Source organism: Rhinopithecus bieti, unplaced genomic scaffold (assembly GCF_001698545.2).
Source record: "Rhinopithecus bieti isolate Rb0 unplaced genomic scaffold, ASM169854v2 scaffold_61533, whole genome shotgun sequence".
NCBI lineage: Eukaryota > Metazoa > Chordata > Mammalia > Primates > Cercopithecidae > Rhinopithecus > Rhinopithecus bieti.
This window is the reverse complement of record NW_016823925.1, coordinates 660,628-671,016: the sequence shown is the minus strand read 5'-3', so window position 1 is coordinate 671,016 and position 10,389 is coordinate 660,628. Positions and strand designations below refer to the sequence as shown.

Here is a 10,389-nt window from a genome sequence, read left to right as displayed (position 1 = left end):
GAGCTGAGATCTCGCTATTTGCACTCCAGCCTGGGTGGCAGAGTGAGACTCCGTCTCTAAAAAATAAAACAAAACAAAACAACAACAACAAAAACCCAAAATATATATTTGTATTTAATTTAATTTTATTTATTCTATTTTTATTTTAATTTATTTTTTTAGAAACAGGGTCTCACTGAGGCCAGGCATGGTGGCTCAAGCCTATAATCCCAGTACTTTGGGAGGCCAAGGTGTAGGTGGGCAGATCACCTGAGGTCGGGAGTTCGAGACCATCCTGATCAACGTGGCGAAACCCCATCTCTACTAAAAATACAAAAATTAGCTGGGTGTGGTGGCACATGCCTGTAATCCCAGCTACTTGGGAGGCTGAGTCAGGAGAATCACTTGAACAAGGGAGATGGAAGTTGCAGTGAGCCAAGATTGTTCCACTGCACTCCAGCCTGGGTGACAGAGCCAGACTCCATCTCAAAAAAAGAAAAAAGAAAAGAAAGTAAAAGAAACAGGGTCTTACTCTGTTATCCAGGCTAGAGTGCAGTGGTGCAATCATAGCTCATTGCAGCCTGGAACTCCTGGGCTCAAGTGATCCTCCTGCCTCAGCCTCCTCAGTAGTTCAGACTTCAGGCATGCACCACCATTCCCAGCTAATTTTTAATTTTTTTTTTTGGTAGAGATGAGGGTCTTGCTATGTTGCCCAGGCTGGTCTCAAACTCCTGGCCGCAAGCGATCCTGCCTTGTTGGCCTCCCAAAGTGCTGGGATTACAGGTGTGAGCCGCTGTGCCTGGCCTAAAAATATGTATATGAAAATATATAAGAAATGGGCCTTCCAGGAATTAAGGTGTTTATGGGAGTCTTGGTCCCCAGTTTTTCTGCCAACACTCCCTGTTCCCACACATGACCTGGTCTAGACCCCAAACAGCTGGGCCCAAAGGACAGGTGAGGCGAGGCGAGAACTTGTGCCTCCCCATGTTCCTGCTCTTTGTCCCTCTGCCCTACTTAGACCCAGGACTAATATTTGCTTTGGGTACCACAAACAGGAAATGGGGGAGGGACAGGAGCAGGGCTGGGTGGAAGGCAGGGGAGGGACAGGAGTAGGGCTGGGTGGAAGGCAGGGTAGGACCAGAAGCCTCGCTAGGCCTGGCCTGGGGCAGGCAGCCAGAGAGAAGGAGGGCCATGCAGTGGAGACCCAGGGATTTGGAGTAGCCCTTATTCCAGGACAGGCGCAGGTCCTGGGAGGTGACAGAAGATAGACCAAAGGCCCAAGAGTCCCTGGACCTGACTCCTCCTCCCAGGCAGCTGCCACACACAAACACACCTCCAGGCACCCCAGACAGGAAGGGGGAGAAATGGGCCCCTCCTCCAGTGGCTGAGAGGCTTGGGCAAATGTTGGCTGTTCCTATTCCTGGTGCATCCCAAGGCGAGGGGCAACTTCCATCAGGCCACACCTTTTATCTTTGTCTCTATTTTTGATATCTGTGTATTGTGATTACACAAACCCCCACATTGGCCTATATGCGCAGATCTGATTATTAAGAACTTACAATATTCCATGGCTTTCCATTCCTAATCTCCTTTAGTCCTTGCAACAAAGTATTATTCCCATTGTACAGATGAGGAAACTGTTGCACGCAGAGATGAAAAGCAACCACCACTGTATGTTAGGATTGGAAGGAGCTCCAGGAAAGTCTCGTAGCCCCACTGGCCAGAATGGGCTAAGTCTCAGAGAGAGAGGGTGGGAGATGGGGGTGACAGTGACCTTTTTTTGTGACTCCTCCTAGACCATCCATCCCTGGTCCCAGAAGGACCTGTCCTCTCAGATGGCACGGGTAGATAGGAGGACTATCTACCCACCCGTCCCCATGGCCCTGACCCTCTGACCTCACCCTCTCCGCTGATTTCTTCATGTTAGTTCAACATTAACCCAGAGGGGTCAGGACAGACAATTCCTCAGTGACCCAGGAGCTGACACACTATGGCGCACGTCCGAGGCCTGCAGCTGCCTGGCTGCCTGGCCCTGGCTGCCCTGTGTAGCCTTGTGCACAGCCAGCATGGTAAGGGGGTGCTTGCAGGCTGGAACAGGCTGGAGGATTGGGGTGTAGGCCCATGGGCCTGGGTCTCCTGGCTGGACAGAGCACACGGAGCTGGCCCCTAGGTAGGTCTCAGCCCCAGGCGGCCAGCTTGGGGAAGAAGTCAGGAGCTCAGGGCTGGAAAGAGAAGGGCTGCTTCTCTCTTCCAATATGGGGAGCAGGCTGGGGGCAAGGGGCAGTGTAGGAGGGGCACAGGGGGCCACATTTAGCAGCCTTCCAGGCACTTCCACCAGCCCAGACAGCCGCTCTAAGAAGCCAGCAGGGGAGGGCGGGCTTGCTTCCTGCCCCCGCAATGGCCAAGACCACCTGCTCCTGAGGCCGCTGTCCCATGACCCCCCCACTGCAGTGTTCCTGGCTCCTCAGCAAGCGCTGTCGCTACTCCAGCGGGTCCGGCGAGCCAACAGCATCTTCCTGGAGGAGGTGCTCAAGGGCAACCTGGAGCGAGAGTGCGTGGAGGAAACGTGCAGCTACGAGGAGGCCTTCGAGGCTCTGGAGTCCCCCACGGCCACGGTGAGCCTGGGCTGCTTGGACGGCTCCAGGGCCTCAGAGCGGGCCCAACTCTAGACACTTCCACAGAGAAGCAAGCGAGGAACGCCACAGCCCCTTCGCCGCTCACAGCTTCATTTCAACTCTGAGCCCCTCCTCACGAGGCTGGCTAGAGGAACGGCCTCAGCCTTTCCTGGGGGTCCCTGTGCCTGGACTCTGTCAAGGTTCCGGGGTCCTGTGTGGCTCCATGATGTGGGGAGGCCTCCACAGTCTTCAGACATTTGCCTGCCCTGGGGCTCTGTGTCCACATGGCCTCCTCAGCGGCAGCCTCCTGCACCACCCTTGAGGGGTGGGACTCTGGGGAGGCCTCCAAGCCCCGGACTCAAGACTCAGTGTTCCTGGAGCTCTGTGTCACCTTCCCTGTCTGTAGGGCTCTGCCAGGGTCCCACGGCCTCCTCTCCTCCCATCTCCCCCTCTTGTTCAGTCTCGGTGTGTGTGTTGGAGAAACTCCCCTATCCTCAAATATTCTTCTCCTTTTGGAAACAAAAGTAGGAAACTCTGCCACAAACCTCCCCAGATCCTGCCCCCTGCGTGACCAGGGTAAAGGAAAGTGTGAGGAGGAGACATAACGTTTACTAAACACAAAACAGGAGCTGCCATAGCCTCACTCCCAGCCCTTGTTTTTCAGGACGCTTTCTGGGCCAAGTACACAGGTGAGCACCGGGAAGGATTTGCCCCAGGAAGGGAGGCCTGGGGACCCCAGTGAGAGAATTCTACCTGGAGAATCTTCTGCTGCACACAGCCATCCACCTGTCCACCCCTTCCCCACTCCTTCCTCCGTCCCTCCCATCTGTCCATCCATCTCTCTGTTTCTCACCAACATCCCATCCACCCTTGACTCCAGCCCATCCTGGCCATACCCCAATCCCAAGGGTAAACACCTGGGTCTTTTCCAGCTTGTGAGACGGCGAGGACGTCTCGAGATACGCTTGCTGCGTGTCTGGAAGGTGAGCAACTGACACGGGGTTGGGGGTCAGGACATGGAGGGGAGCCCGAGAGAAGAGCTCGGGGTGGGTTTGGAGTGTGGCAAGTGGAGGCCGAGGCGGTCCCCAGTGTCTGACATTGCTCCCATTCCTGGGGTCAAGAGGTGTCTTTGTACCTGGCTCTGTGTCTGGCATGCAGTAAGATGATTCAAGTTGGAGGAACGAATGAATGAATGAATGAATGAATGAATGGATTAATTAATGTTTTTTTTTTTTTTTTTTGGAGACAGAGTCTCACTCTGTCGCCCAGGCTAGAGTGCGGTGGCACGATCTCAGCTCACTGCAGACTCTGCCTTCCAGGTTCAAGCAATTCTCTGCCTCAGCCTCCCAAGTAGCTGGAATTACAGGTGCCCGTCACCATGCCTGGCTAATTTTTGTATTTTTAGTAGAGACCGGGTTTCACCATGTTGGCCAGGCTGGTCTTGAACTCCTGACCTCGTGATCCACCTGCCTTGGCCTTCCAAAGTGCTGGGAATATAGATGTGAGCCACTGTGCCTGGCCATGAATTCATGTTTAAGGCTTCATTCTCCTTTGCCTGACCCGAGTCTCTGCCCCAACCTAGTCAGAGCTCTGATGATGTCACATTCCCCTTCTAGCTTTAGGTGTCATTGCACCAAACGGGGACCCAAACCCCCGGCTGCTCTGACACCAAGGACTTCCCTAAGCGCGCCAAGGTGTTTCTAGCACCTGGCCTTGCGTATGTTGTCGGTTTCCTCTGGAGCAACCATCACCACCCACTGAATACTTCCCTGTCCTTCAAGGACTGCTTCAAATGTCGCCACTTTTGCTGAGACTTCAGGGAGCACCCTCCCTCCTGCACTGCATTCTGAAGGTACCTTTAGCACGACAAAAGGCTCCATGACTTGGAACTCTTTATTTGTTTATTTGTTTGTTTATTTGTAAGAGACAGGGGCTTCCTTTTTTGCCCAGGCTGGTCTTGAACTCCTGGGCTCAGGCAATTCTCCCATCTCAACACAAGTGTGAACCACCGCACCTGGCTGCCGTACTTTCTTTTTTTTTTTTGTTTTTGAGACGGAGTCTCACTCTGTAGCCCAGGCTGGAGTGCAGTGGCACAATCTCGGCTCACTGCAAGCTCCGCCTCCTGGGTTTACGCCATTCTCCTGCCTCAGCCTCCCGAGTAGCTGGGACTATAGGCTCCCGCCACCTCGCCCGGCTAGTTTTTTGTATTTTTTAGAGACGGGGTTTCACCGTATTAGCCAGGATGGTCTTGATCTCCTGACCTCGTGATCTGCCCGTCTCGGCCTCCCAAAGTGCTGGGATTACAGGCGTGAGCCACCGCGCCCAGCCCTTTTTTTTTTTTTTGAGATGGTGTCTTGCTCTGTCGCCCAGGCTGGAGTGCCGCAGTACAATCTCAGCTCGCTGCCACCTCCTCCTAGCAAATTCAAGCAATTCTCCTGCCTCTGCCTCCTGGGTAGCTGGGATTACAGGCACATACCACCATGTCCGGCTAATTTTTTGTATTTTTTAGTAGAGATGGGGTTTCACCATGTTGGCCAGGCTGGTCATGAACTCCTGACCTCAGGTGATCTACCAGCCTCGGCCTCCCAGAGTGCTGGGATTACAGGCGTGAGCCACCGCGCCCGGCCTCATTTGTTAAATTACATACTCAACAGATATTTTACAAAGTTCCTGCTATGTGCCAGGTACTATATCAAGTGCTGGGGATTTTAAGAGAATCAAATACAGTCTCTGCCTTCAAGGAATTCACAATCTCAAAAGAGAACAAAAATACAAAATATTAAAGTGACTGCGGCCGGGTGGGCTCAAGCCTGTAATCCTAGCACTTTGAGAGGCTGAGGTGGGCGGATCACTTGAGGCCAGGGGTTCGAGACCATCCTGGCCAACATGGTGAAACCCCCACCTCTATTAAAAATACAAAAATTAGCTGGGACATGTTGGCACGTGCCTTTAATCATAGCTACTAGGGAGGCTGAGGGGGGAGAATTGCTTGAATCTGGGACGTAGAGGTTGCAGTGAGCTGAGATCGTGCTACTGCACTCCAGCCTGGGCAACAGAGCAGGACCCCATCTCAAAATAAATAAATAAAAACAAAAAATAAATAATTAAATAAAGTGATTGCAAGAAAAGTTCCGTTTAAGGCACCAAGAGAACACAGGAAAATGAGTGTCTGGTTTGCCAGAAGAACGAGAGATGACTTCCCAGGAGAGGCAGAGTTCTGCCTGGCCTGGTGGGATGCATGGATGAACAAGCGGGCATTCCAGGCAGAAGAAACAGCCCGTGGAAAGACCCAGAGGCATGAGGAGCCAAGCTAGCAGGGACAGGTAGACCAGGGCCAGATGAAAAGGCCTTGGTCACTTTTTCATCCTGCTGGCCAAGAGAAGCCACTGAATGGAAGCTCCACAGCTCCATGAGGGCAGGGCTGTGACTGTCCTATTGGTTGATGTGTGCTGAGCACCCGACAGTGCCTGTCACATGGTAGGCACTCAGCAAATATTTGGCAGCCACTGTTGAGTGAATGGGAGAACTGCTGGATGCAGAGGAGGAGGGGCTGGGTGAATGCAGGTTAAGGATTGTGGACCTGCATGAGCTTGGAGGCGGGGGATAGACAGAACTTTGCTGGGAGAGAGGAAATAAGTCCCCAGGCTCCAAGGCTGACCGGGGTGAGGTCTCCGCAGGTAACTGTGCTGAGGGTCTGGGTATGAACTACCGAGGACATGTGAACATCACCTGGTCAGGCACTGAGTGCCAGCTATGGAGGAGTCGCTACCCACATAAGCCTGAGTGAGTGAGGGGCCGGCCTTCCCACCAGGGGCTGAGAACAGGGAGCAAGGATATCTCGTGCGCAACAGCCTCCTGTTGGGCAATTTCCTGTTCCAGAATCAACTCCACCACCCATCCCGGGGCCGACCTGCAGGAGAATTTCTGCCGCAACCCCGACGGCAGCACCACAGGACCCTGGTGCTACACTACAGACCCCACTGTGAGGAGGGAGGAATGCAGCATCCCCGTCTGTGGTGAGCTGGGGGCAGGGGGGTGGCCCATGGTCAAGGCCCGGGGGCTTCATGGGGCCTGGCAGCCTGGGATGGGAACCAAGAATGCTGGCGGGCGCAGTGGCTCACGCCTGTAATCCCGGCACTTTGGGAGGCTGAGGCAAGTGGATCACCTGAGATCAGGGGTTCAAGATCAGCCTGGCCAACATGGCAAAACCCCATCTCTACTAAAAATACAAAAATTAGCCAGGCATGGTGGCGGGTGCCTGTAATCCCAGCTACTCAGGAGGCTGAGGCAGCAGAATCGCTTGAACCTGGGAGGCGGAGGTTGCAGTGAGCTGAGACCGTGCCATTGCACTTCAGCCTTGGTGACAAGAGCAAAACTCTGTTTCAAAAAAAGAAAAAAAAAAAGATGCTGACCACCTTCAGAGCTGGCATCAGTCATTCAGATCATATCTGTGCCTGTTGCTCAGTGAAGTCAGGGAATCGGGATCTGAGTCGGGGATCTACCAGCCTCCTCCTCCCGCTTCCCACTCTTGACTTCCTTATGGTCCAGGCTGTGGCTCGTTCCAAACATGCCTCCTTTCTGATCAAGGCACTCCTCCCTCCGGGAAGCCCTCCGTAGCCATTTCAGTCCACACGCCCTGTTCTGAGTATCACAGAGCAAGCCTTGTGCAGTTTGGCCCTGCAGGATTGTCATTATTATTTTCCCTGGTGTGTTAAGTAGCTACAGCTACCCTTCCCCAAGGCAGACCACAATAAGCATTTCTTTTTCCCATGAGGGTTGGCGGGCGTGGCGCTGCTGATCTCAGCTGCACTCGCTGATGCGTCTGTAGAGTCAACTGACAGAGGCTGGCCCTGGCTGGGTGGCTCTGATTCAAATAATGGGTCCAGCTGAGCCTGGTTCCTCGTTGAGTGTTGGGCCTAGATCTGCTCCACGTGCGTTCATGCTGGGGCTGAGGCTGAAAGACAGCAGTACCTGGAAAAACTCTTCTTATGCTGATGACAGACACAGAAAACAATGAACAGAAAAGCATCTTCTGTCCTGAAGGCCTAGGCTCAGAACAGGCACAGTCAGCCCTGCCCACGTTCCATTGGCCAGAGCAAGTGTATGTTCAAGGCTAGGGTCAAGAGTTAAACTACACTTCAGCCTGTAAAATCACAGAGCAAAGGATGTGGATGCAGCCAGGGTAAAGAATTTGTGCCGGTTACCAGTCCACAAACATGGGTTGGTATTCTTTGTTCTCTAGGCATCCCTGTCGGGTCCATTGCTGGTTGCTGGGGTTGGTCTTTTTTTTTTCTTTCTGAGACAGTCTCACTCCCTCGCCCAGGCTGCTGGAGTGCAGTGGTGCAATCTCAGTTCACTGCAACCTCCGCCTCCCAGGTTCAAGCAATTCTCCTGCCTCAGCCTCCTGAGTAGCTAGGATTACAGGTGTGCGCTACCACTCCCGGCTAATTTTTTTTATGTAGTAGAGACGGGGTTTCACCATGTTGGCCAGGCTGATCTCAAACTTCTGACCTCGTGATCCTCCCACTTCGGCCTCCCAAAGTGCCGGGATTACAGGGGTGAGCCACCGTGCCCAGCTTTTTTTTTTTATTTTTATTTTTTGGACGGAGTCTCACTCTGTTACCCAGGCTGGAGTGCAGTGGCACAATCTTGGCTCACTGCAACCTCCACCTCCTGGGTTCAGGCGATTCTCCTGCCTCAGCCTCCCATATAGCTGGGACTGCAGGCATATGCCACCACACCTGGTTAAGTTTTGTATTTTTAGTGGAGACAGGTTTCTCCATATTGGCCAGGCTGATCTCAAACTCCTGATCTCAGGTGATCTGCCCTGCTCAGCCTCCCAAATTTCTGGGATTACAGGTGTAAGCTACTGCAGCTGGCCCCTGGGATTGGTCTTATAGCAAGTTTATCCTAACAAAAACAGCTACCATTTACCCCCCAACCCCCATACACATGCGCACACTCTGATGATAAATAAGTTGCAGGCTTGCAGAAATTGACCTATCCAGGTGAACAGCTTAGTGATCCCAGCAAGCTTCCTGCTGTGCCACCATAAAAACACAGACTCCTCCAGCAGCCCCAGGCAGCCACTACCAGTTGATTACAGGTAGCCCAGCAGGCCAAACCCGGTTATTATCTCTGGTTTATTATGTGCCAGACACGCTGTATATTTTGTTTAATCTTCTCAACAAGCCTGCAAGAGTGGCATTAGTAACCCCTTTAAAGGCGGACAGACAGAAGCCCAGAGAGGTTAAGTAACCTGAGGTCACACAGGCAGAAAGCAGCAAGACCGGGGTTCACATCCCTCTCTGTTCTGGTCCATGTGTGGTCTCACTCACTCTGCTGCCTCCTTACCCCTCACCCACCAGGCCAGAATCAAGTCACTGTAGCGATGACTCCACGCTCCAGAGGCGCCAGTGAGAATCTGTCACCTCCATCGGAGCAGTGTGTGCCTGATCGGGGGCGGCAGTACCAGGGGAGCCTGGCAGTGACCACACATGGGCTCCCCTGCCTAGCCTGGGCCAGCGCGCAGGCCAAGGCCCTGAGCAAGCACCAGGATTTCAACTCGGCCGTGCAGCTGGTGGAGAACTTCTGCCGCAACCCAGACGGGGATGAGGAGGGCGTGTGGTGCTATGTGGCTGGGAAGCCTGGTGACTTTGAGTACTGCGACCTCAACTATTGTGGTGAGCTACCTGGGTAGGGGCCTGAGATGCAGGGACAAATCCTGGTGGGAATAACAACAGTTGCTTCTGCTTACCGAACACTTACCACATTGAGTGTGCTCATTACAGCCTTACAGTAACCAGGTAGGGGGTAAGGTCCTGTGCCCATTTCACAGATAAGTACACTGAGGCCCCAGGAGGTTATTGCCTAGTAGCCCAACTGTGCATGCACGCTTAACCTCTGCACCAAACGGCCTCCAAGGCCCATAGGGGAATTGGGGGGATCTAGGGGATGGGTGAGGAATGGCCCAGCCAAGTCCCAGCCGGTGCCCGGGTCCCAACAGAGGAGGCCGTGGATGAGGAGACAGGAGATGGGCTGGGTGAGGACCCAGACAGGGCCATCGAAGGGCGTACCGCCACCAGTGAGTACCAGACTTTCTTCGATCCGAGGACCTTCGGCTTGGGAGAAGCAGGTGAGGTAGTAGGCATCCGAGGGACACGGGGCTGTGGGGCTGGTGGCCAGGACTTGCCCCTCACCGCTTGGCTTGCTCTGCAGACTGTGGGCTGCGACCTCTATTTGAGAAGAAGTCGCTGGAGGACAAAACTGAAGGAGAACTCCTGGAATCCTACATCGACGGGCGCATTGTGGAGGGCTGGGATGCAGAGATCGGCATGTCACCTTGGTGTGTCCCGGATCCCTGTGCCACCCTTCACTCTTGGGGGCAGGTGTGCTGCTGGCCCCCCACCCTCAGGCCCTGCCCACATGCCCGGGCTTTACAGATGACAACAGCTGAGCATCCAGGATCCCACCAACTCCGCACAGCAGCCACATGAGATGGGTTATTTACTTCTTCTTCTCTTTTTTTTTTTTAAGATGGAGTCTTGCTCTGTCACCTAGGCTGGAGTGCAATGCTGCAGTCTCGGCTCACTGCTGTGATCTCGGCTCACTGCTGTGATCTCGGCTCACTGCAACTTCTGCCTTCCAGGTTCAAACGATTCTCTTGCCTCAGCCTCCTGAGCAGCTGAATTTACAGACCTGCGCCACCACACCCAGCTAATTTTTGTATTTTAAGTAGAAACAGGGTTTCGCCATGTTGGCCAGGCTGGTCTTGAACTCCTGACCTCAAGTGATC

General features: G+C 53.7%; 1 protein-coding gene across 1 annotated transcript in view; it reads left to right on the top strand.

Annotated features, from left to right (window-relative positions):
* The first annotated feature begins 1,873 nt into the window (after positions 1-1,873).
* F2 (coagulation factor II, thrombin) overlaps positions 1,874-10,389 on the top strand; it is a 20,421-nt gene continuing 11,905 nt past the window's right edge. Inside the window, exons 1-9 of the mRNA XM_017861983.1 lie at positions 1,874-2,048; positions 2,431-2,594; positions 3,259-3,283; positions 3,527-3,577; positions 6,272-6,377; positions 6,474-6,610; positions 8,963-9,277; positions 9,601-9,729; positions 9,813-9,939. Of these exons, the coding sequence (XP_017717472.1) occupies positions 1,970-2,048; positions 2,431-2,594; positions 3,259-3,283; positions 3,527-3,577; positions 6,272-6,377; positions 6,474-6,610; positions 8,963-9,277; positions 9,601-9,729; positions 9,813-9,939 (1,133 nt within the window). The 5' untranslated portion in view covers positions 1,874-1,969. The remainder of the gene's footprint in view (positions 2,049-2,430; positions 2,595-3,258; positions 3,284-3,526; positions 3,578-6,271; positions 6,378-6,473; positions 6,611-8,962; positions 9,278-9,600; positions 9,730-9,812; positions 9,940-10,389) is intronic.